The 27419-nt window shown below is 35.9% G+C and overlaps 1 protein-coding gene across 2 annotated transcripts; it reads left to right on the forward strand.

The window, feature by feature from the left end:
* The first annotated feature begins 10972 nt into the window (after positions 1-10972).
* On the forward strand, positions 10973-21631 carry LOC106867866 (rRNA 2'-O-methyltransferase fibrillarin). 2 transcript variants are annotated; one of them, XM_014912918.3, is made up of 8 exons: positions 10973-11159; positions 16719-16907; positions 17021-17080; positions 17190-17284; positions 18492-18662; positions 19815-19947; positions 20043-20155; positions 20968-21631. In XM_014912918.3, the coding sequence occupies exons 1-8, from the start codon at positions 11147-11149 to the stop codon at positions 21130-21132; spliced, it is 939 nt and encodes a 312-aa protein (XP_014768404.1). In that variant the 5' UTR covers positions 10973-11146; the 3' UTR covers positions 21133-21631. The 2 variants fall into 2 exon arrangements, with proteins under 2 accessions (XP_014768404.1, XP_014768403.1); XM_014912917.3 differs by lacking the exon at positions 10973-11159 and adding an exon at positions 12558-13385.
* Positions 21632-27419: the final 5788 nt, after the last annotated feature.

Raw genomic sequence — 27419 nt, forward strand, 5'->3', positions numbered from 1 at the left:
TGTGTGTGTGTGTATGTGCGCACGCGCACGACCAACATTACCATTGAGAAGAAAATATATTAGTGAAACATACTGCATATTAAGTACGCATAAGGTCTTATATATGTAATATAAGTTGGAAAACTTCGATTAGCTGAGATTAGCCATGTAATTAATAGACAAGACCTCTCTAAAACTTTTTAAAATAAAATCAGGCAAGCAAATTTTGGGGAAAATAAATATAGAGAAGAGTGAATCTGGTTTTTAGTATTTTTATATTTTGTATGTATACATTCATACACACACACACACATAATATATATATATATATATATACTCTTTAACTCTTTTACTTGTTTCAGTCATTTGACTGTGGCCATGCTGGAGCACCGCCTTTAGTCGAGCAAATCGACCCCAGGATTTATTCTTTGGAAGCCTAGTACTTATTATATCGGTCTCTTTTGCGGAACCGCTAAGTTACGGGGACGTAAACACACCAGCATCGGTTGTCAAGCGATGTTGGGGGGGGGGACAAATACAGACACACAAACATACATATATACATATATATATATATATATATATATATATATATATATATATATATATATATATACATATACATATATACGACGGGCTTCTTTCAGTTTCCGTCTACTAAATCCACTCGCAAGGCTTTGGTCGGCCCGTTATATATATATATATATATATATATACTACAGAAAATTAAGTAACTTTCGAACGAGGGATAGCTGTACAAACAGCCTAAAAAGTTGGGTAAATACTTCTAGAAGACAGGAAAAAAAGTTACAAACAGGCGGCTACAGAGAATCGAACCCTGTACCTCTCAGATACCGTCTGCTAGCAACTTTTTTCTGTTTTCTAGGGGTATTGACCCAATTTTCTTGGCTGTCTTCATAGCTACCCAGCGTTCGAAATTTAATTTATTTACTGTAACATACCAACCTATTCGATGCATCTAAATTTGTTGACAAAATATTCCCATATACTTATGGGCAGCTGCTCTTCCGTGGAAACGAAGTTTCCGTACCTCGCGCCGAACAATTATGGTGCTTGGAGTGGATCCTGTGTGATGGTGATAGACCATTATGCACATACGACCCTCTTCAACATCCGACGGTCTCTTGGGCGGTTGGCCCGAACGCTTTTGGGTTGTGCACGTCTCTTCACGTTTCCACTTCGTTATTACATTGGAAACAGTGGACCTAGGGATGTTGAGAAGGGTGGAAATCTCGTGCACTGGTTTAATAGACAAGTGGTGAGGGACGTAAAAAGACCGCACCCTCTTTCGTTTTTTTTCTTTTTTTTTTACAGAATACGCCATTTTCGAGTACAGAGATATTGATTCTGCAAAAAAAATGGCATTTTAAAATTTTAATTCCCCCCTCCAATTCTTGGGTGGGGGTGGGGGTGGGGGGAAATTAAAATTTTGAAATGATACTGCGCAATGGTAGTTAAATCGATTGCAGTAGGAGATGAAAGAGAAGACGGCAACGAGAGAGTGCGTCAGCAGGTACTTCTCTGTTCCAGGTATATGCCGAATGTCACTCATGAACTGGGAAATGTAGTCCAGGTGGCAAAGAGCATGAGGTGAGTGTCTGTCCAATTTAGATGGCAGAGTAAATGTAAGAGGCTTGTGATCAATATAAATCACAAAATCTCGGCACTCGAGTTGATATTGAAAACAACAAACCGACAGGTAGATCGCTTTGAGTTCACGATCAAACGTACTGTAATGCTGTTCAGCTGGCTTTAATTGACAAGAAAAAATGCCAAAGGTCAAGTTTGATTATCGACGGTATTTTGTAAAATGGCACCGACCGCAGAATCCAATGCATCAACTGTTAAAGAGACATGAGCATCAGGAACCGGCTGTGCAAGTAAAGGAAAAGAAGCTATTTCCTTCTTGATTGACTCAAAAGAAGATAGTGCCTCAGCAGATAAAGTGATAGGAGAATTTTTTGTTTTATTTGCTTTCAATAGTTGAGTCAAAGGAAGTAACTTGTCTGCACATTTAGGTATGAATCTCCTGTAGAAGTTGACGATTCCCAAAAAATGACGCAGTTGGTGTAAAGAAGTGGGAAGTGAGATGTGTTGAATTGCATCAACTTTGGAGGAGAGAGGTTAGATACCATTAGAGTTGATATAATGACCTAGGAATTCTAGAGAGGTCTGTCCGAAAACACATTTATCAGGGTTGATTTGCACATTGTTGGGGCGAAGATGCTGGAAAAGTTGAGATAAGTGTTGGAGGTGATTTTCACGTGTCGCTACCTATAAGCAAATCATCCATGTAAGCAAACACACAGTCAAGTCCATGGACAACTTTGTCAATAAACCTCTGATCTCCAGCAGTGGCGACAAAAAATGATGGGCTGAAAACAGCATTAGTAGTAACCCGAGCAGGTATAAACAAAGACGTAGAATCGTCCATGAGTCGCTGTCGCCTGACATCTACTAATAAGTGAAAGTGGTTTAAGAAGTCCACACCCAGAATAGGATGTGGTAGATCTGCTATAACAAAAACCCACCTAAAATCACTTCAAAGGTTGAGATCTAGGTTTAATGAGACCTGACTGTAAGTTTTTATTGGGGATAGGTTCACCGTATGCAAGTTAATGACAGATTGCTTTGGCTTGTCTGAAGTAAGGCGCAAAGGCAAAATAGAACAGCTGGATCCAGTGTCAACCATGAACGATTCGTGAGACACACAATCCTTAACAAAGAATGCATGATGAGATGAAAAATTTCAGGAAGAAACTGACATGCCCAAATCTTCTGCAACTAGTTTCCCGACAGCTTGAATAAACAGGGTTAGATGCATCAATGGGCTTTGTCCTTAAATCTGGCATGGCACCAGCAGAGATTGGAAACCATTGGAACAGAACTAGATGACCATGGCCAAGAGCTGGCATGTTCTCGCCACAGTGTGTCCATGTGACGTGTTAATGCATCGACTCTCTCCAAAATGTTGTCATATGATGAGGCAGGAGAATCTGTAGTAGTAGAGGAAGCTACTACGGGGTTCAAACAGGTATGGTGAGGTGTGGGCTGTACAGTAAGCTCTGTGATCTTGTCCACCATGGTGGCTATCTGATCGAGCAAATTGGGTTGACTGTTGTGGCCAGTATTGATTAGACATTCGGCAGTAGACAAGAGAAAAACAATTTCCTTAACAGAAGATTGTCCTCAAGTGGAGCGTTGCTGAGTTCTCGCAACCAATGAAGAAACTCAGATGGTGTCCTATCTCCCAGGTGTTCATCCTGCATTAGTGTCTGGAATTTACTCTCCATGGATTGTGTGTTCCAACGGAGAACCTCAGATTTGATGGACACATAAGTCACATCTGGATGTGGCTCAGTGATGAAATCTTTCACTGAGCATGCAAATGGTGAAGGCATTCTACTACAAAAAGTTCAGTTGCTGTTGGTGAGGCACAGCATGGGTGGAAAAATATGCATCTAATTGAGCAAACCAAAGTGTGATGTCACCAGAGTATGCAGGCAAGTTGGGAAGACTCATCTTTTACAGAGGAAAGAAAGGAAAAAGGAAAAAAGCATGGGAATGTACAAAACTCTCACAGAGGAAAGGACCAAAGAACTGACAAAAGTGTTGTTGGAATGATAAACATGTGTGCAGAAAAAAATTTTCTTAACAAAATTTTCTTTTTTTTTTTAGTTGCCAAACCTGTGTTACAGTCTGCTGAAAAAAATATTTGTTCCGTTCTTTTTTTTTTCAAGATGGCGTCAGAAATTGGCAGGTGAATTGGTGGTTTTCTGTCTCTAACAACATGTAAGGCGTCGGAACATGGTGGTAGACAAGAACGATGGCTGTAGGCTTCAACAGGAAAAATGGCGAAAACGAAACAGCTGGAAACGATCTTGTCACATTGCAAGTTTACCGGCTTGGTCCTAGCAGTTTTCATCATTTCTCAACATGGGTTTCGTTTGTTTACTTTGTCTACAGAGTGTGGTACCTTGGGGGGAAATGAGCAGGAGACGAATTTGCGGTTCTTCTCTTCTGTTAATTCTTGTATATAAGTTTGTACCACTTTTCTGTTTTGAGGTAGAGCAAACACACGAACATAGAAATACACAAGGCGCAGTGGGAATATCTACAACATTCAACAACTGGAAGATAAGAGCCTACTTTCTAGATATCTTAGCTAATATCAACAATGGAGTCCTGTTCCCACATCTAGGATGAAACTGTTGTTACACATACACACATCCTAAACTGCATCCAAAGAAATTTTACTTGACTGATTGACAGGAAACTATTAAGCAACACTCTCTAACCTCTGGTTTACAGACACCTTGCTTCAACTCTTTACCATTTCTACCACTATTACAGTTCTGTCTGGCCTCATGCTTCCTCCACTCAAGAACTCCTGACACACATGTTCATTTGTTCTCCTATATTTACTCCTCTTTTTAGGCTCCACACTAACTCATATGTCCATCCTTCTTCTCAGAACCTCACCATTCTGGAACCCCTCTTTGAACATCTTTGCTTGTAGCTTTCAATCAACATGCATATGTTCAAGAACAATGTTAATTTATAAAATTAATCTTACTAGCCTCAGAAGATCTGGAAAACAAATGAACAAAATTTAATTTTTGTAGGACAGGCTGAGTAGATCTTAGTATGTTACTAGCATGTATTTTATTGATCTTTAGGTGTGAGATGACAGTGACTGTTGAGTATTTACCCTGTGATTTATCAATTTTTGTTAAATGTTAACAATTAAAGTTGGCTTTAGTGGAACTGAAACTCAAACTGTACTTTTATTGGTTTAAAAACACTATGAGATTAAAAATATAATTAATTCAATAAGGCAGTATATAAGATTAGGTGTCAGGGGCTAAATATTTCCTGGTTTTCTGAAGAGGATGGCTAATCTTTGTGGTGCAGACATTACCATGTTGAGGACATGTGTTTGTTAGGACATATATTTGTAATGATTTATATACTGCAAATAAATGAGAAGAAGAAAATATTATATGAAACGGCCTTTTATTTTCATTGTTACAATATAAGATACAACTTCCTTGAGATGTTGTTATACAATGATAATTTGCTGTTCTGCTTTCTAATCTTTAGGTAGTCAAATTCATCCTTTGTTGACTACTAGAAGATTGATGGAAAAGGAGAGAAAGCATAAGAGAGTTTACCTGTGTTGACTGGTAGAGAGGGTGAAAGTTAAATGCTCCCTCTTTGATAGCTCATAAGGAAAGGAAGAAAAAGTGATGCTCTTTAATGGTCAGCCAAGTGAAGAAGAGTTAAAACCAATTTTGGGTTCTGTATTTATATTTTTTTAAACTAAATTAGGTAAGGCTAGAAAAAGGATTTTCTGTCTCTTATCTGCCTGAACCCTATTTAACCTAAGAATGTTAAGTTAAACAAGAAAACTCTACTAAATGTGACTGTTGAATTTCATAAATTTTATAAGTGCAGAGGCTGAAAACAATATGAAAGAAACTGGAAGAAAAATCTAGGCTAGGTTTCAAATCTTGGCTAAGAAGCTAGGAAGCAATTCATTACATATGTAGTGACGCCTTAAATAGCAGACAACATTTCTGGAAAGCTTATCCACGCATGCGCAGGGACTAGTTCCGGAAGGAACACAGGAAGAGTCTCATGCGCATGCGTAGTCATCGATATCCAAGCTTCGCGCCCTTATTCATTTCTCTTTCTCGCCGGCCGACGAAGAGCCAAGACGTTGTAGCAGTCTCTCTCCAACATTCCAACTCTGGAGACAGGCTCTCTCCAACATTCCAACTCTGGAGCTAGACAAATAACCACCAATATCATTGACGGCGTCTCAGCAACCAAAGGGCGAAGTGCTGCCTATTTCCTCTGTAAATAAATATTGTTGTGTTGATAGTTCAGAATCTGCGTTCCATTGTTTCTTCAAGAAATTTAATGTACGGAAGCGGGTATACACCTAATGGTGTATAACCACTTTCTTACAATTGGTGACCCTGACTCAAGAACAAACGCAGCCCGGAGAATTCCTACAATTGGTGACCCCGAGTAAGAACAACAGCAGCCGAAAATCTGAACTGCTGACCGACAATACTACACGAGCCGTCAACATGCTCATCACAGATAGAGAATACACACTATCACTCGCATCAGCTTATTTCACAGCTGCAGGACATTCTTTTGGTCATCACACGGTACTTCCCTACAATTGATGACCCCGAATAAAGACCAACTGCAGTGGAAATTCTGATCTGCCGACCAATAATACTACAATTGGTACCCCGAGCTAAAAGATCTACAGACCTCGTTTCAACAGCCATTGAATTCGTATGTTTCGCGACGTTCAACTTCAGGATTGCCTCTACATTCTCATTAAACACAAGTGAAAAGCTAAGACAATTTTTCTACGTTAAAGTTTTTCATTTTGTCAATGACTTCCAGAGCCTATAACCAAAGACTTCTTTATTGCTAAGACCTTTGTGGCTTTTCACACAAAAACTTCACGGTTATTTCATCCTAACAACTTTTTGAGCAGTTTCCTACATGTTTCACGAGACGTCAATTCATTCTTACACAGCATCCTCTACTTGCTGAAAATAGCAGTAAAATGCACAGTTACATTTCAGTGAGTACATAACATTTGTTGATGCTTACTTGTTCGCAGTTCAGCATATTTCGTCACCTCTCTGTTTCTCTCGGCCGGAGAATGGAAGAGTTACTGGCTTATCTTCATTTGCACGGGATCTTTTGGTCATTTTCGCTCGCAGCTCCGAATTCATGACAGCATTTTCCAGCGATGCCACTCAACGGTACCTCTCAAATAGACGCCCTGTCAAATTTCTCTCTCCGCCAGTACCGCCTGACTGGCTCCTGTAGGATTTTCGAGCGAGATCGTTGCCAGTGCCCCTGGACTGGCTTGTGCGGGTGGCACATAAAAGACACCATTTCGAGCGTGGCCGTTTTCGTGCGGGTGACACGTAAAAGCACCCACTACACTCTCTGAGTGGTTGGCGTTAGGAAGGGCATCCAGCTGTAGAAACTCTGCCAAATCAGACTGGAGCCTGGTGTTGCCATCCGGTTTCACCAGTCCTCAGTCAAATCGTCCAACCCATGCTAGCATGGAAAGCGGACGTTAAACGATGATGATGATGATGATGATGATACGCACCACCAGCTACCATCCCGCTTCTAATGGGATGGTTGAGCGTTTTCATAGGTAATTTAAGGCTGCCTTACATGCGTTGCCCAACCCGCAGTCTTGGGTTGAATTTCAAGGTCAACACTAATGGTCGTACAGAGATTGTGTCTGTCGACCGTCTGAAAAAGCGTACCTTGACAAACCCTCAACTTTTGTGTACGACGTGCCCGTTTTTCAAACACCACACACACCACTGTCAACATCTTTACCAATGCATACACCATCGCAAACACACATACAGAACACAGCTCCAGTCAGTTTCCAGCAATGACATCAACAACCACTGCGAACTACAAGCATCGCCCCCGACGTCGCCAGCAGCAACATGTCTTCTACACGTACACAAGCAACCAACATCAACAAGCGCAGTTTTATCTCGACCCTGTTAGAGTGGATGTTTCCACTCACGATCTACAGACCAAAACTAACCAGCCAGAATATTCCGTACCAGGTAACACAGATCCCAGCATCCGACGCTCAACTACAGCTCTGCTCCTTGACCGCAACTTCCTGCGTATGAACATTCTAAATCTCCTTGTGTAACTTTTATAGAATATTCCGTACCAGGTAACACAGGTCCCAGCATCCGACGCTCAACTACAGCTCTGCTCCTTGACCGCAACTTCCTGCGTATGAACATTCTATCTCCTTGTGGAATTTTAATATGAATTGGTTTTCTCTATCTCAGTGTTTTAAGACTTTTCACAGTCTATATTACAGACACTTTTACTATGTTCTGTGTTTTCTCTCACACACACACTTGTGCACTCATATATTTTCTTTCCTTTCAGAAAAAACAAAAAAATCAGACTTTTACATCAAGTGATTCCAGTTTCCTGGACAGTTGTCATCACGGTTGTTTTGTCATTGTCAATTCATTTATACATTGCATGCATGTATCTCACAAGTGTACACTCATTTCTTTGATTTTTCTTTGTGTATGTTTGTGCCACATCTGGTGGGTGGTTTCGGTGGCCATCTTGCCTCAGGCGTCCCTCCAAATTTTCTATTTTTGTGCTTTCGGCACTTGCAGGGGAGCCATGTAGTGATGCCTTAAATAGCAGACAACATTTCTAGAAAGATTATCCACGCATGCGCAGGGACTAGTTCCGGAAGGAACACAGGAAGAGTCTCATGCGCATGCGTAGTCATCGATATCCAAGCTTCGCGCCCTTATTCATTTCTCTTTCTCGCCGGCTGACGAAGAGCCAAGACATAGCAGTCTGTCTCCAACATTCCAACTCTGGAGCTAGACAAATAACCACCAACATCATTGACGGCGTCTCAGCAACCAAAGGGCGAAGTGCTGCCTATTTCCTCTGTAAATAAATATTGTTGTGTTGATAGTTCAGAATCTGCGTTCCGTTGTTTCTTCAAGAAATTTAATGTACGGAAGCGGGTATACACCTAATGGTGTATAACCACTTTCCTACACATATTCATTGATAGTGAGGCCTAACATTTGTAGAAATCTCATGCATCTAGTAAACTAATAGGTTGGATTCAATTCATCAAAGCTTTTGTAACTAGTTACATTATATATGTGGAGGTGCAATGACCCAATGGTTAGGGCAGTGGACTCGCGGTTTCGACTCCCAGACCGGGCGTTGTGAGTGTTTATTGAGCGAAAACACCGAAAGCTCCATAAGGCTCTGGCTGGGGATGGTGGCGAACCCTGCTGTACTCTTTCACCACAACTTTCTCTCACTCTTACTTCCTGTTTCTGTTGTGCCTGTAATTCAAAGGGTCAGCCTTGTCACACTGTGTCACGCTGAATATCCACGAGAACTACGTTAAGGGTACACGTGTCTGTGGAGTGCTCAGCCACTTGCACGTTAATTTCATGAGCAGGCTGTTCCGTTGATCGGATCAACTGGAACCTTCGATATCGTAAGCGATGGAATGCCAACATAAAAAAAACATTATATATGTAAGATTCAACAGCATTTGCATTTAATACGCCACATGCTCTTCTGAGGTATTTTCCTTCAACATATTGTTGATATACATAATCAGCACCATACTTTTCCTTTATTTTTCCTTAGCTCTATGATCAATGGATATGGTTGAGATAAATTCAGTTAGAGGAGCATTCTGCATACAAAATACAAATAGTCTCATGATATATAGCCAGATTAAAAAGATTTTTCATCCAGGTTCTTAAACATTCTCTCAGGAGAGTGTCCTTCTAAGGCAGTGATTTCCAATGTGGGACCTAGAAAAAAGTGTGGTGGGGTGTGGTGCTGTAGTTGTCAGGCACAAGATTCTCATTAAAGTGATTCACCATTTTTATCTTAGTCAATAATGTACTTTTTTTGTACTCAGTACTTAATAAAAGACATACTAGTAGATTCTTTTGTATTAAATAATTGTGGTGAAATATTAAAAATAAAGTTGTTTTTTTTTCCAACCACCAGTGGGCATTCATTTTTTGGAAAGTTATAGTGGAGCCTGGGGGTAAAATATGGCTGGCTAATGACGTGACGAATCTCCTTTCCGGTATCCTTAAAGAGGATCTGTGGTTGGAGAGGCATTGCTTGAATGAGTTCCTGGAACAACCGATGTATCTCTGTGGTTGGGTGATGACAGTGGTGTGTCTGTTGCTCCTGCCACTGTTGCTGGTGCTGGTACTGCTGGTGTTGGCGTCATTGGAGGTGGTGATGGTGTTGGTGCTGCCATTGCCAGTGTTGGCCAAGTTGCCATTATTGTTATTATGGCTATCACCATTGATGGAAGCACTGTCATTGTTGTTGTAGATGTCATTAGCAATGTCTTTGCTGCTGTTTCTGTTAGGGATAACGCCATTGCTTATCTTCGATGTTATTGTTGTTATTGCTGCTGATGGTACTGCCACTGCAGCTACTGGAACTGTCGAGCCTGCTGCTGTAGACGTAGCCATTAGGGATGCTGATGCTGCTGTGGTCATTAGGGATACTGTCATTGATGTTGTTATTGCTGGCAATGGTGCTGTTGGTTCTGTTCACATTTCTGCTGCTGCTACTATTGGTACTAATGTCCTTGCAACTGTAGTCACCGTTAGGGGAGCTGCTGCTGTTAGAGTTGGCCAGTACCTTGACTTCATAGACAATGCCCTTGGTTTCACAGTGGTCCCTCAATGAACATCTGTTGCAGTCCTTGCATGAATATCCTGCCTTCACTTGTAGTCTAGAGATGCTAACTAGAATGCTCTTAATACTGGGGGCACAGCTAAAAGAGACCCTAAGGTCGTGCCTGTTGAAAACGTATCTGTATCTATGCAAACTAGTGAAATGTTTATCTATTAACATTTGCTCCTGTCACTGTTACTGGTGCCGCTACCATTGGTACTGACGTCCCTGCTACTGTAGTCACCATTAAAATATATATTATCCGAAGTGTACAGTATTATATATTCATCACGGCTGATCTTACCAATCGGTTTTGCGCTAGGGATATGACGGAGTGTTAGGTAACAATCTGATTGTATAACCCTACGCTCATCAGAGATAGCCAATAAGGAATCCTCTGGGTGTGTACAACTTCCTAGAAATGAATGACGTGTACAACGTTCTGGAAATGAATGACATGTGTACCACTCCCTGGGAATGAAGGACAGAATTTTTTTTTCTTCAGAATCATAATCTCCGTATTTTCTACGTATTTCGCCAAAAAAAAAATTTTTTTAAGTGAAAATTTAAGAAATTTAGGGGTGGGATTTGAATTTTGAAATGCAGATTTTTTTGCAGATTCGGAATCTCCGCCCTCCATATAGTGTGTTCATATAAAAATAAAATCCCCCAAAATCGCAATTGACTTTATTAAATTTCGTTATTTGGTTCCAGAATAGTTTTTACCCGGTCTCGTGAGAGGAAGTCAAACTTTGATGAGCAAATAACTTTTCATTGTCGAAGAGTTCCACAATTCAGTTAACTACTTCCTTTAGACGCACGTGGATAATTTAGTTCGAAATAATTATCTGAAATGGGTCCTCCCGGTAAGTCTTAAACTTTTCTATTGACATGTATAAAATATTTTTATAATATATATGTAAGGAATTTTTTCTATATGTTCGATGTTTATTTTCTACTGTGATTGAACTGTAACCTGTTGGTTCTGTTTATATATTCAGTGGAAGCCTCTTATTGCGATCACTTTGGGACAAAAACTTCCCGACAGCAGTAACCGGCTGATAACATTAGGCAAATAATAAGTTTGGGACCTCGTCTAAGTATGATGAAAATAACCGGTTGATAACATCCGTAATTATACGTGGCTTCCACTGAGTTTCTGTGTGTGTGTGTGTGTGTGTATATATATATATATATATATATTATGTGTGTGTGTGTGTGTGTATATATATATATATATATATATATATATATATATATATATATATATATATATATATTATGTGTGTGTAAATCAATAAACCATTCCGTAGTTTAGTCATCGCGGAATACAAAAATTTTGGCTCGATTCCTTTGAAATATTTACAGAAGGGCTGAGGAAATGCGGGCGAGGGAATATCGGTACGCACTCGTTTGAATTACTCCCGCATGGTCACTTTGTATTATGACTATATCGAAATATCCCTCACTTTTTTTTTTTGTCTCATTGAGCATTTTAGATTGTTACTCATGTTTATATATTAATGTGAAACCATTGAAGATGTAGTGTTTTAAATTAATCAAATGAATGTATATTTGTTTAAATGAAAACATGTCTATCTTGTTGAATGACAGCATGTGTCGGTATACTGCGCAAAAGGACGAAAGCAATTACTATTAATGCAAGAGTGGAGAAATTGCTTTGCTGTAGTATTTTAATGTTTGAAAATTAAATTAAAAACATACTATTTCATATTGTCATCGACGTTAGAAAGATTTTTTATAATATTGTATTGATCAGTTGTGCAAAACTTGTGTTTATTCAGTTATGTATTTTAAGAACCATACAGATTTTAAATTCTTGAATTTAGAATAAAAATAATCATACTAAGAAAAATAAAGTTCCTAATGACAATTTTATTTCGTTCATAAAATCTCTGGTCAGGCATTTTAATGCAGTTGTTATTCAACACAAATACGAATTATATCTCTGGGCCATGATGTATCGATGATACGTCCCCTTGAGTGTACCTTCATGAATCACGTGGTTTTCTATTTAAGAAAACATTATTTAGGTGGCGAAATAAAGTAACATATTTTAAAAATCCGTCTGCTTCATTTGTGTAAAACAACAAATATGCCTTAGTGGCAGTGGTACAGCGATATGCCTGTTATATTTACAGATTAAAAAAGTAATAAAAAAAAAAATGAAAGCAAATAATTGCAAAGGTGATGGTCATATGGTAAAGGAGTTTTCTGTGTTTTTTTTTTAAACGTGTCCAAGTGAACTGAATCGAGCGGCAAGCGTGAGAAATGGTGGCGTCATTAATCCTATTCCCAAGATTCTGTCTAACGAGAACAAGTGCGAGACTTAACAAATGGGTCGATTTTATGAGCTCTTATTTCATTGCTAACGAACTAGACGAAAAACTTAAACAGCTATATTTTACTTAGCATAGGTGAGGGTCGAGAATTAATGACGGCTGAACAGGAAGAAATATCAGCAAACCTATTCAGAACTTCTGAAGCCCATCAGATAGAAAAACCAAACAAATGGGTTGAACGCTTAGAGTTCTCTTTAATACAACAAATTGAAGAGTCAGTTGACGAATATTTAGATCGACTTAAATCAAAAGCCGAAAGATGCGACTTCGGCACAAACCAGGAGGAGAGAATCCTTGAACAAATAATAAAAGGACTGAAATGGAGAAATGAAATAAAAAATCTTGTAGACGAACCAGATCTTACTCTCGAGTTAGCTATTGAGAGCATACGGACATATGAAGTTACGATAGAAAGCAGTACATGTTATAATGATGCTAATGAAGGAAAAACTGACTCATGTCATGAAATAACGGTGAAAAATACCAGATCGTGTGGAAGATGTGGAAAAAACCATGGAAAGAGAAAAAAAGACTGTCATGCATTTAACAAAGAATGCAGAAAATGCCACAGGTTACACCATTTTGAAAAATTTTGCCTTACAAAAACAACTATGTACCAAAACAGAAATCCCCGTCCACATTGGTTTGGAGCAAGTATCCCATATGATCCATACCAAGAAGAAACCTATCCGTACCCAGAAAACGGAGGAGAGAGAAGTCTTAATAACGGTAAGGAAATATTTACTATCACAGATTGTAAAGACAATCAAATCTGAGAAAGGTTGAATGCCAGAAGAAAGAAATAACAACGGAAATGCTAAAGGCCTTCCTGAATTAAGTTATAGGCAGCAGAGTGTCTGTCCTTCAAGAAAATTAGATATGGTAACCATCGTCAAAATGCACAGTGATGGACGACTGCTCCAGTGCAACAGGTCACACTTGCAGTCCAGAGAAACAGGTTGCCTTCAGTTTGCCAGCTCAACAGATAAGACAATAATCTACCAACATTGGCCTGCAAGGGTGAATGTCAGTGCTCAAACAACTCCTATTCAGTGAGTGCAGCACACACTGCAGGTGGAACAGACTGACCAATCATCAGTGCCATTGAACCATTCTGTGAGAATAAGTAAGTCCCTAGTAAAACTTCATATGGGGCATAAATACCTAATACGTTGACTAATTTATAATTGCTAACTTCTTATTTGATAAACTGGCTGTAACATCATGTGTCAGTATATTCTACAAATTATGATTAAGGCACACTTTGTACCTTAATAAAAAAAACGTTACGTGATTTGATATTTAAAAAAAGACAATTGAGATGTTGAAATAAAGCGACGTGTTTTGGAAATCTTTTTGCTTCTTTTATGTAAAAACAATACGACAGGCTGAAAGTAACTTGCGATGAAATAGTGACATAGTAAATTGGCACAGTTTAGGAACACACAAAATGATCTGTTGATTATTCATATAGTTCAGTAATGTATAGATTTCAGGATTATTTTGGAGCATTCTTTAATTTAGCAGATTCTGTAACTTCAAAAGTTTTAAAATACATCGGGGAAACCTGGTATTTAAGTGATTAGTGGATTAATTATCAATTGATATATATTTAGACTTAAATCATATGTATTGAACATAGTAACTAATTATCAACAGAAATTTACTGAAGATTTTTTTTAAAACATGGTTTGTATTCCTGCATGATTATAACCATTTACAGAATAATAAATTGAAAAATAATTTGCAAAAAGTTCCTGTTTCACTTGGTTTCTAGAGCAAAAGGTTTTTTTCTAGTTTAAACTTAATAATTTACACAATTTTAATTCCTAACAATGTAATTAAATTTTATCGTAGAATATTTACTGTTCATTTAACCTAACTAGCAATAAATTCCCTCAGAGAATTTCAAGATAAGCTTAATTATGAATTAGAATTTTTTATGTATTATTTATAATATGAAAAGAAAGGCTTTATACAGGCCAAAATTTAGTAGGACCATGCCAAAGAAAAAATTAAAATAATGTTCACCTTTGGTATTTAAACTTTGCAGAATTTTATATGAAAGCATTCTGATGTATTGTTGATTTTGAATTATTGAAAGAAGGAAAGAAAAAAAATATCAGCTTCAAAAATTACTTGAAACATGGTTTCTAGAAATTGGCAAGCAAAAGACACAAACTAGAGAAAGTGTCTCCTGATATAACATATCTGATTAAGATATTAGAGAAAATGTGACTACAGTAATTGTGAATGTGTAAAATTATGAAAAACAAAGAAACGCCCCAAGTTGTGAAGCCTGTTTGTCGTAGCTCTTGGATGTAGCAACCATCACCTTTGAAAAATTCATGCTTCAGCCCTGCTCCCATTGGTTTACAAGAGAGTCCTTGTCGTTGCTTGACTAGTTAGAAGTAGCATATACATTCTGCTATCTGAGAAAAGGATAGAAATATCAGGCAATCTAGTCCAGGATATATTATGCCTGAAAAAAGAAAAGAAAAAAAAGACAGGATGGTCATTGTCAGAATGCTTTTGATTGTAGGTCTGTTTGATTAGGGTCTAACTTGGGGTTAAATAACAAGTATAGATGCATTGTGGCCAATTGGTTAAGAAGTTTGCTTCATAATCACGAGACCCTTGGTTTAATTCCACTGCATGGCAACTTGATCAAGTGTCGTTTTTTTTTATAGACTGAGATCACCCCATATCTTTGTGAGTGAAGTTGGGTAGATGGAAACTGTACAGGTGTCTGATGGATGGACTCTACCTGTAATTCAAAGGTACAGCTTTGTCACACACTGTCATGCTGATTCTGCTTAAGAATTACATTGTATCTGTGAAATGCTCAATCTTCTTATCCGTCAAAGGAGGTCCAAGCACTTTGACACACATACACAAAAGAGAACTTTGGCCTACCAAGTTCTCTCACAAGCCTTTGGTTGGTCTGAGTTTATAGAAGACACTTGCTCAAAGTGCTGCACAGTTGGACTGAACTTGAAACCATGTGGTTGAGAAGCAAGCTTCTCATCCATACAGCTATGCCTGTGCCTATAAAAAAATGCATATACATATATGCAGAACTATTTGTGTGTAGATTTTCTATATGATGCCCTTTCTGATGTCAACTCTCACCTGTTTCCAAGTGAGATAATATTCTTCCTGTCTATCAGAGGAGGTGTATTAACATCATTAATTCAACGAGCAGGTAATTCATTTGATTGAACCACTGAATACTCATTGTTGTTATTGACAGAGAACCAGCCAATAAGAGCATTGTAAACTTGAAGGCTTGACCAAGTTATTTACCAAATTTTAACTGAGAATTGAAAGCATTGAATTCTCTTGATGAAACTATATTTTGAATTGAATAAGATGTAGCAGAATAATTTGATGGTGAGGTAGCAAGCTGAAAAAGAAATCTCAGAATCTAAGTTACCAGAAAATCGATTTACTGACTTTTTCACAAAGTGAGAGAACACTGTTAAATTTACTGTACTACTTATTTTGTTAGTGGAAGGCTGAAAGATAAAAGTAACCCTAATGTGATTTGATTCTCAGAATGAGATGTAACTGATAATCACAATGTATTTCTGCCTGCTTTCATCGGTAAGATATCAAAATTAAAGAAACACTAAATGTTGAATGATATTTTTGCAGATAAACAAAACTAGCAACATAGTGGTTGTCCTTAAATAGTTTCAATACTCAAATTTTGGCACAAGGCCATCAATTTTGAGGGTGGGAGTAAGTTCATTACATCGACTCCAGTATTCAACAGGTACTTAGTTTATTGACCCTGAAAGGATGAATGGCAAAGTCAACCTCAGCAGAATTTGAATTCAGAATGTAAAGATGGATGAAATGCTAAGCATTTTGCCTGCCATACTAATGATTTGGCCGGCTAGCTGCCTTAATACTCAAATTTATTAAAACTGTGGTCATTGTTGATTCTATTAATTTTCATTATAATATCAAGATTGACATTCAAAGATTTTGTAACTTCATTCAGGATTTAATACCATGTAAAATAATTTAAATAATGTTCTGTTTTCTTTCTTTCAGGATTCTCACCTCGAGGTGGTGGACGTGGAGGTGGTCGTGGTGGCTTTGGTGGACGTGGAGGCTTTGGTGGTAGAGGTGGCGGTGGTGGTAGAGGAGGATTTGGTGGCCGGGGTGGAGGTGGCAGAGGAGGATTTGGTAGCAGAGGAGGATTCGGTGGCAGAGGAGGATTTGGCGGCAGAGGACGTGGGGGTAAATATCTTTTTAATTGAGTCTTATTTTCTTAAAATATTTGGTGCTATTTAGTGCTTTTACTCTTCCTGATAATAGTCTTGAGAGTACACTTAAATTTGTTTGTTTTTTAGGTGGCCGAGGTGGTATGAGAGGTGGGCAGAAAGTTATAATTGAACCTCACAGACATGAAGGTAAGCTAATAGTGACAGTCTTCAGTGCTTATTTTGATTGTGTTTTACTTTCATTAAGATGTCCTGTTTTATTTCATGTATCTAATAGTTTTAATCTTACTTCAAATAGGTGTTTTTATTGCTCGTGGTAAAGAAGATGTATTGGTTACAAAAAATATGGTCGTTGGAGATAGTGTATATGGCGAGAAAAAAATTGTTGTTGAAGTAAGGTGTCCTTTTTTTTTTCTTGTCTTTTTTTATATTCTGTCAAATGTAGTACTTATTTATTCACATTCTTTTGAATTAATCATTCATTATCTCACTTTTGAGATGTCAGTGATGTGATTGAGACCTTTGGTATTATATTGTGCTTGAGAAGAAGACCCATCAAGCCAAGTAAAATCACAATCGTGGCAGATATTGCTGTCACGCAAATGGCACCTGTACCAGTGGCATGTAAAAGCACCTTTCGAGTGCTGGGCCTCATGGAGGAAAGGACTGAGACTATTTGATATTATGCTGGGCTTTGAGCATTGGGCCTCACAGAGGCAATGACTTGAGTCCATTTGACATTATTCTGTGCTTGAGAAGACCCATCAAGCCAAGTTAAACTGCAGTCGTGGCAGATACCAGTGTCACGCAAATGGTATCCATGCCAGTGGCACGTAAAAGCACCCATTACACTCTTGGAGTGGTTTGTGTTAGGAAGGGCATCCGGTTGTAGAAACCTTGCCGAAACAGACTGGAGCCTAGTTACAGCCTTCCTGTTTGCCAGCCCTGGTCAAACTGTCCAACTCATACTCGCACAGACAATGGACGTTAAATGATGATGATGATGTAATTGCATACTTTTAGAATGACATTGTAAAGTAGGTGTGAGAGGCTGGATCTGTCTGGTTTGAACATAAAATAGATAGATTATTTGGGCCAGATATGGCTGTTTTAAATGCATAAACAATCACATCTTCAAAATTTTGAAGCTGCAAGATACTACATGGTTAATTTTTTAAAATGTAGATAAATAATGCATTGCATCAATGAATCTGAATGTTAAATGGTCATAATTAGTCATGGCTTATGTCATAGCTTCAAAATTTTAATGTGGTTGTTTACTTTTAGAATGATATTGTAGGGTAAGTATAAGAGGTTGGTTCTGACCAGTTCGAACATGAGACAGGTAGAATATTTGGGCTGGATAGAGTAGTCGTCATGTAAAGATCAACTTGGAACATAATCATTTTTATGCACTGAGTTTTGAATATTCTTTTCTAAGAATTCTTTTTCTGTAGAAATGGCTTTGTATTATCTACTATTGGATGCATTATAGGATCAGAAAGCTTGCTAGCTTTAATACTTAGTAATTTCATACAATATTGCATATTATTTGATACAAATTTAATCTTTTTTTTATTATTATTTTTTCTAATTCCAGGAAGGAGACAAAAAAATTGAATACAGATCATGGAATCCTTTCCGGTCTAAGTTAGCAGCAGCTATTCTTGGTGGAATTGATGACATCCACATGAAACCAGGGAGCAAAGTTTTATATTTAGGAGCTGCTTCAGGAACCACAGTTAGCCATGTTTCAGATCTCGTTGGTCCAGTGAGTTGTCAACTTGAATTTTTGTTTCTGTTTGATAATTGGTAAAATTAACATTTTTGTCCCTAGAAACCAGCCTTTGAATACCAAGTCTGGGGGAAGTACAATTTTTAAACTTTAGTTACTTTCATTTATGGATATTGGTTGTGAAGTATTGGATTACTTTCCATATGGGGAAAGTGGATGCAATTGTGACTGAAGTTAGAAGTTTGCTTCCCCACTATGTGGTCTCAAGTTTAGTCCCATTGTTTGGCATCTTGGGCAAGTGTCTTCTACTATGGCCACAGGCTGACCAAAGCCTTGAGAGTGGATCAGAATGACGAAGAATGAAAGAAGTCCACTTATCTGTGTGTGTGTATCTGCCTGCAGTTAAATCTGAAGTCTTTACAATTTGAAAAAGAATAAATAACAGAAATAGAATGTAGAATGAATTCAGAGAACACAAACTTATAACAATGTTAGATGGTGCACATTAATAAAGTCACACATTATCACTAACATAACATGATTTGTATTGGTATTTTGATGTAAAGTTGAATAGGTAAATCCAGGGAATTTTTATACATCTGTCACTCCAGTTTTTGTTCTTGGTGTTAGTACTGAAAATTCTGGAATGTTTCCTGCATGATAGAATTGAAATATTTTCTCACATGTTAGAGAAAACTTTTGATGGTTCAAGTCGCTTTCAGTAATGTACATGTTGTTTTCAAAATTATGTATGAGGTAAAAAATCAGTATTATACTGAAACATTCAGAGTAAATACCTTCATTTTGGTTGTTTATAGTCATATAATGTTTTGGTAGTTCTCTCTCACCATCTTAAGGTGCCTGTTGTTTTCAGTAATGTTCTTGGGAATTTAGAACTGAACCCTTTATTAAATCCATGAGGATAGATTGCTCACCAAGACTTACTAATAACTGGAAGATGTTTATTTGGATAATATAAGAAATTTCCAAAGCAACAAATAAGGTTTTATTAGGAAAGATGCTGTCAGGAAATATCTTATGATCAATTTTGAGAATTTTTTTGTGTAGGTATGAGATATTTAGTTAGAAATATGAAGATAAAGCTGAGTTAGCATTTAGTCTGTTGATTAAGTTTAAAGTAAATACAACTTCTTGGCCTCTGCTAATGATCTAAATTCTTTTCTATAGGACGGTATTGTCTATGCTGTAGAGTTTTCCCATCGTAGTGGTCGTGATTTATTAAATGTTGCTACAAAACGCACCAATATTGTACCAATTATTGAAGATGCTCGACATCCATTGAAATACAGAATGTTAGTTGGTAAGCATTAGTATTATCAATTTATTTTGTAGTCTCTGTATTCTTTATAATGTATCTCATTTCAATGCTGATCATAAATATTTTTTTTTTTCCAGGTATAGTTGATACAATTTTCTCTGATGTTGCTCAACCAGACCAAGCTAGAATCGTTGCTTTGAATGCACATCACTTTTTAAAGAACAATGGATATGTTGTCATTTCTATTAAGGTAAATTCTTAATATCTTCAAATTAAATAATAACAATATTTGATTCATATTTGTTTTACACCTCAATTGAAAAGTAATGCCACAATCAGTTTAACTGCTTATTTCTATTGGCAGTAGAATGAGTAATATTAATATACTGGGAAAATTGTTCTTGATCTAGTAGAAAAATTATATTTTTAATTTGAAAGCATAAATTCTACTCTTTTACTTGGTATTATGTTGGAAAGAAAGTTCCATTATATTTTAAGGTGAGAAAGAAACAAATGCTTCTTTCAAGTTTTAATTCATTTGTTTAATCAAGATATTTCCCCTCATTACTGACAACTTTATCCTTTCTATTTGGCAAGTTAATCCCTTGGGTGTAAAATTCTTCAGATGTTGAAGCAAAGAAGCAGTACCATTTTTAACCTCTTCACATAGATTGTCTTATATGGGTGTGATCTAAACTAATTTTAAAAGGGTAAAGTTGATACAAATTTAACCACTATGGTATAAAGTTATCTGCAAAGAAAGAAAAAGAACAGTGTAAAACTTAATGCATAAGTATTGAACAAGTACCCTCAAAGTGATCGTGCCAGAAATGCAATAAGACTTCTTTCCAACCTGATATATTTCATTCCTGTTACTTAGCAATTATTTGTATTGGAATTATTGGCTTAATGTAGAATGATGTAACCAAGACAAGTCTAATTTGGTTTCAATTACTTGTTAGAATCATTTCACATATATTGTTAATGTCGCTTCTGTCTTCCAGCATATCCTTCATAACACTGAAATATATTATTTGAACTATTTTTCCTTCTGTGTTGCAGGCTAATTGTATAGATTCTACAGCAGAACCAGAAGCAGTATTTGCTGGTGAAGTAAACAAAATGAAGGCTGAAAAAATTAAACCCCTTGAGCAGCTGACACTTGAACCTTATGAAAGAGATCATGCTGTGGTGGTTGGCTGTTACAGGCCACCACCTAAAAAATAGACATTATTTTATATTTTTAACATTCATGAACTCATCCATTTTTTTGTGTATATACAGTACATAAAAGAAAACACAAGACAAAATTCATGGCTTTATATCTTTTTTCTTTTACTATTTGACCAATGAAGTTATCACAGTATATCCTACTGAAACCCAGCAGCAAGGACAGCCTGTTTTCTCTAACACTGAGCTGTCCATTAGAGGATTGGTCCTCTTAATGTCAAAATGCCTTAAAATGAATATAGATATATTAATGAAATTACAGGTTGCAAGAAAATATTTATGTCTAAAGTGTTTTACATCAGACCAATAATGTTTTATCAACTATTTTGACTTGCTTTACAATGTAAAGTATGTTTTTTTTTAATGGAAAACACATTTACTCTCCACACGAGTTAAATATTTTTTTTCATCCATGCCACATAAAACTGGTTAACCAAACAAAATTTTTATAATTTGCCATGATCTACAGAAACAATAAAAACTTGTAAAGAGAAAATGCTGGTTTTATATTTTTTTCACATCTGGTTTGTACTCTGTAGTGTTAAATACAAATTAGCAGACAGTCCAGCAAAATAAATCATGCCTTATAGTAAGTATAGACTCATGTTTGTCATATCTGTATGGGTTAGGTGAGTTATGGTCTAAGTTGGTTCTTATTCAGTCACACCTCTCCTAGATGGGTCAGAGAGGGTGACATTTTGCTTGTATGTTCCATTTTTTGGCATGGTTTCTACAGCTGAATGTTTTTCCAAGCATAAGTAATTTTACAGAATGTACCATTATAAGATTTCCAGACGTTGGTCTATGAATATGTGTGGGGTGTAACTGTCAAGAGGCTTCATTATATTGACTAGTTCTTTGGTATATATTTTATGACCTCAAGGCTGGAAGGCAAAGTCCTTGTGTGTAAGAGGATGAAACCTAATACCACTAGGTATTTTTGACCCATTACCAATATATCTATATATATATATAGTTTTAGGGAAAATAACCAATTTTCAAGAACTCATCGATGAAAATCCACTATCACATATAGAAAAATTAATAATTAAAAGCACAATAAATGAGTATAATATAAAGTAAATATAATAAAAAGATTACACGTGTTTCATAACCAATTTTCAAATAGAAAAGAAATTTAAATCGATTAAAATCAATTGAAATTATCGAAAATAAGTTCTATTCAAAAATATAGCTACTCGTCAGATCGTAAGTAGAACAATAATTAGATATATATCTCAACCAACAATAAGTACCAAATGAATTAATATGAAATACTTATTATATTTGGATAAGTACTGTTTTCACTTTGCTAAAGATTTTCTACTATTTGAAAATAATATGTATTCTTGTTTTTATACTATTCATTTGGTTCTTTATAGATTATTTTAATAGATAACTTATTTAACACTAAATTATTTAGAAGTTATAGTTTCATTTCAACATAATATTAGAACTTCGATTGGAATAGTGTTGATATATTTTCGATTATTTTTGATTAATTATTAATCTTTATAGTTTATAATATCGTTAAAGTTTTTTAAAATCAAAACTTTGTATATATATATAAAGTTTAACCTTTTATTCTTAATAATTTTTTTTTTTCTTTCCTAATTTTTTCATTCATAATTTTTTCCATTCATAATTTTTTCATTCATATTTTTTATTATTACGTTTGTAGAAATAAATAATCTTGTATTTTTCTATTATTCAATTGATCTTTAATTATAATTAAATAAACGTCTTTAGCTTTAAATAGTATAGCTTTAACTATTACACCGGTTAAATATGTACTAATTTTATCTTCATTATTATTTTAAACTTAAACTTCGTTCAACTTGTATTTAAAACAATGATAATTTATGTAAGATGTTTTTTGTATATAATATACATGTTATTATAATGGATGAAGGGATGATTATTGAATGGTTATTATTTTGATATGATATTTTTTAAATAATTTTTCTATCTTTATATAATAAGTATTTCATATTAATTCATTTGGTACTTATTGTTGGTTGAGATATATATCTAATTATTGTTCTACTTACGATCTGACGAGTAGCTATATTTTTGAATAGAACTTATTTTTGATAATTTCAATTGATTTTAATCGATTTAAATTTCTTTTCTATTTGAAAATTGGTTATGAAACACGTGTAATCTTTTTATTATATTTATCTTATGATATTTACTTTACTTTATATTATACTCATTTATTGTACTTTTAATTATTAATTTTTCGATATGTGATAGTGGATTTTCATCGATGAGTTCTTGAAAATTGGTTATTTTCCCTAAAACTATATATTTTATATATACTTTATCTATAAGGCTCAATTTAATTTTAATTTTTTATAAATTGATTTTAATTGAGTTTTTTACCTGTAATTTTGGATTTTGTCCCTAATATTATTATTATACATATATATATATATATACATTGCAACCAAAGCAGAACAAGTATCTCAAGTAATTTAGAATGATTTAATTAGGGTATGGTGAATTTGAAGTCTTACAGCCATTTCTGGGATAACCGAAGTGGTAGGTTAGCATGTCCATGCACTGGGTATTCCGTCATCAGAGACAATGTATGAATGTTTTAAATGAGGAAAATTTACAATTTACAAGGAATAAAATATAAGAATAAAGGAGTAAAGTAGTTAAAAGAATATAGGCAAAATAATAATGTTCACAACTCATCTTTTTCCAGAGGATATGGATGTTGGCTGGTACCTCCATGAAGGTACAAGTTTTTAGTTAAAATCCCAGGTAAATCCAGGCAGTATTCTGAATGATGTATTCATATTGTAAATGTGTATATAGAGTGAGAAAGTATGATGGACATAGATGGGTTTTGTGAGTGGGTGTATGAGAGAGAAGAGAAATAAATAAAGGGTGATAGAAAAAAAAGATACGGGTAAAAAATTAAAATAAAATAAAAGTAATGATATATCATAAATGGGTTGTGAGTGTGTATGGGAGAGATATATCATTACCTTAATTTTATTTTTATTATTTTTTACCCTTTCACCCAATATCATCATCATCATCATCATCGTTTAACGTCCGCTTTCCATGCTAGCATGGGTTGGACGATTTGACTGAGGACTGGTGAAACCGGATGGCAACACCAGGCTCCAGTCTGATTTGGCAGAGTTTCTACAGCTGGATGCCCAATATCTTATTTTTTATTCCTTTCACCTATCTCTTTCTCTCACACCCACTCACAAAACCCATCTATGTCCATCATACTTTCTCGCTCTATATACACATTTACAGTATGAATACATCATTCAGAATACTGCCTGGTTTTACCTGGGATTTTAAAAACCTGTACCCTCATGGAAGCACCGACCAACATTCATATCCTCTAGAAAAAGATGAGTTGTGAACATTATTCTCCTGCCTATATTCTATGTTTTATTCTATTTTATTCCTTGTAAACTGTAAATTTTCTGTCTAAAATGTTCATACCTTGTCTCTGATGATGGAATACCCAGTGCACGGACACCTGCTAACCTACCGCTTGGGTTATCCCAGAGATGGTTGTGAGACTTCAAGTTCACCTTACTCTAATTATATTATTCTAAATGACTTGAGATACTCATTCTACTTTGGTTGTGATTCTTCCTCTAATATAAGATATACCTGCTATAACAGAACCCTAACATGAATCCCTAGATCCAGCCTTAGCTGTGATCTTGGAACCTAACAGTTGACCAACTAAAGCACTTACCCAACATACTTATTTGTGTAGATCACAAGTGAAGTAAACCCCTCATTCTTTCTTTGTCTATGTATATATATATATATATATATTATACACATTGGACAGGTTTCAGGAGCTTTAGAAGAGTTTGTCTACAAAATTGCATTCCCTTTGTTATGGTTAACCAAGATGTTGTACAGAGGAATCTATAACTTGGAATTACATAATTATGAAGTGTACTTTTTTAAACTGCAATGCCATACCTGCATCCATAATAACTTTTACATTCATTGTGATGATGTATTTTGCTTAAAAAAAAAAAAAAGCTGGGCAACAGAAAGCTGCAAATGTCTATCCATTACTGGTCATAATATTAATAATTTTGTGAAGATTATGGCAAGAAGGAATAGAATATAATCACTTATTTGGTTGCTGAAATATTTAGTTATTTTACTCTGGTGCAATCACAGGATAGATTTAAAACTTGATTGCAAATAAGTGTCTAGTTACTCTGAATGACTGGAAGCTAAGGAGTAAAATTGCTGAATGAAGAAACTGAAGGATCAGCTATAAGAGGCATACGGCCAGTTAACCCCTTTCGTTCCTGTATTTATTTTGAGATGGTCTGTATTTCTTTCAATTACTTTGAATATAACAAAGAATTTAGTAAAATAACTTAGTTATCAATCAGCTAGTGTTAGGAACATAAATTGTGACTAAAGTTTGGAAGATTTTAATTCAAAACTTACGAAAACAAGACATTTGTACTCAGAGCCAGAGCCGGGTTGGTAATGAAAGGGTTAAAGTGCTATTACATATGCAAGAAATACCTTGCTACTGAGGAGAAGATAAAAGTAATGATGGTAGAGTTTAGCTGATCTGCTACAGGAGTGGTTCTCAAAAAAAAAAAAATATAGTGAATCAGTGGTCCACAATTGTATTTTAAGGGCCACCTCAAAAAATTTTGCTTTAAATTTATTGCAAGAAACAGCTAGGTTTCTTTCTCTAACATTTTGCATAGTTCAACCTACGTAAGTTAATGTGTGAAAAACAAAAGAAGTTTCTATAAAACTAGTTTTTAAATATAAAATGGCTACGGGAATCCACCAGAATTAAATAGTAATCAAAGGAGTCAATAGATTAAAAAAAGAAAAATAGTTGAAAACCCCTGTATTACTGGGTAAATTTGGTTGTTGTGCCTTTATTTAACCCTTTCGTTACTAACCCGGCCGAAAAATTTTTTGGTTCATAAGACGTATATTTGAACCCAAATCTCGTTAGTACATTCGTTAAAACACCTGATTTCACTTTGCAAACAGTTGAGTTATTGTCTCTGACATTGTTTGGCGTGATATTTGAACTCAGTGAATTTTGGAAGATTTTTTTCCACATTTTTTGCGGCGTTAATTTTTTTCAACTTTGAAGATGGAGAGGAGTTTCATGCTATCAAGCAATGATTCCGAATTTGAAGGTTTTTCAACAGAAGATATGGAGATATCGAAGAAAAGAATGAATGAGCTACAAAAGCACATGGTGAACGATAATAAATCGGATATTTCTGTATCCGAAACTGAAAGCAGCGACGGCGACAGCGAAGATGATTTTACACCAGAAAAAGATTTAAAAAATATTTTTATTAACAATTTTTCTGAGGAAACAGGGTCTACCGATAGTCTTTCTCAGGAAGCGAAACCTTTAGACTTCTTTTTCATGCTTGTTTGAAATGATTACTGCGGAAACAAACCGTTACGCAGAATGTAAACAAACCGGGAAAAAAAGATAACTTGTGGTTTCCTGCAACTGTAGATGAAATACGGGCATTTTTTGCCATAAATATTATTATGGGTATTAGACAGTTACCCAGAATAACAAGGTACTACTAAAGCAGCGCGGACCCGAACGCGCAGTCGCGCGTCCGCGCTAGCTAGTCGTGAGTGGTCGATCCTAACCCTAAACACGTATTCATTTGCACACGCGGGTTAGGGTTAGGGTTAGGATTGACCACTCAAGACTAGCTAGCGCGGACGCGCGACTGCGCGTTCGGGTCCGCGCTGCTTTAGTAGTACCGAATAACAAATTACTGGAGTGATCAGGAACCTTTTGGCGATGAATATATTTCCAGTATTATGAACGAGTACGATTCGTGAAGCTGAACCAATATTTACATGTGAGAGACACTAGCAGTACCCCAGTACGTGGAGAACTTTGAGACAAAAATTATGCAATAGAATTGATTAAGAACCCTTTCTTTAATTATGTTCCAAATATCACATTAATATGTTGATAAATAAAAAAGTTACAGGTGTTTAATGAGACTAGTCTAAATTTATGATTATTTTAGAATTTAATTGAAACTCATGAGGGGTGTATTTTGGTCAGAAATATAGTAACGAAAGGGTTAAGAGTGCTACATTTTTGTTGCTTTGCAAGCTCATTATCACAATAAGTTCATCTATGAGGGTGGACTGAAAAGTTCATAGGCTGACTCTGAAGGAGTGATGCTAGAGTCGTGGAATCTTGCATGCATTAATTATAACACTTATTAGTAACTGCATTATTTATTTCCTGGTAA

The sequence above is a fragment of the Octopus bimaculoides genome, chromosome 5, assembly GCF_046866305.1.
Source record: "Octopus bimaculoides isolate indiv1 chromosome 5, ASM4686630v1, whole genome shotgun sequence".
Lineage (NCBI taxonomy): Eukaryota > Metazoa > Mollusca > Cephalopoda > Octopoda > Octopodidae > Octopus > Octopus bimaculoides.

What these genes read in the sequence shown, in the direction of transcription:
- LOC106867866 (XM_014912917.3), top strand. Translation starts at nt 12,749, where the DNA reads ATGACGGCTGAACAGGAAGAAATATCAGCAAACCTATTCAGAACTTCT. An exon ending in TTTCAGATCTCGTTGGTCCA is followed by an intron (nt 18,663 to 19,814) that starts GTGAGTTGTCAA and finishes TCTTTTCTATAG; the next exon opens with GACGGTATTGTCTATGCTGT. An exon ending in GAAATACAGAATGTTAGTTG is followed by an intron (nt 19,948 to 20,042) that starts GTAAGCATTAGT and finishes TTTTTTTTCCAG; the next exon opens with GTATAGTTGATACAATTTTC.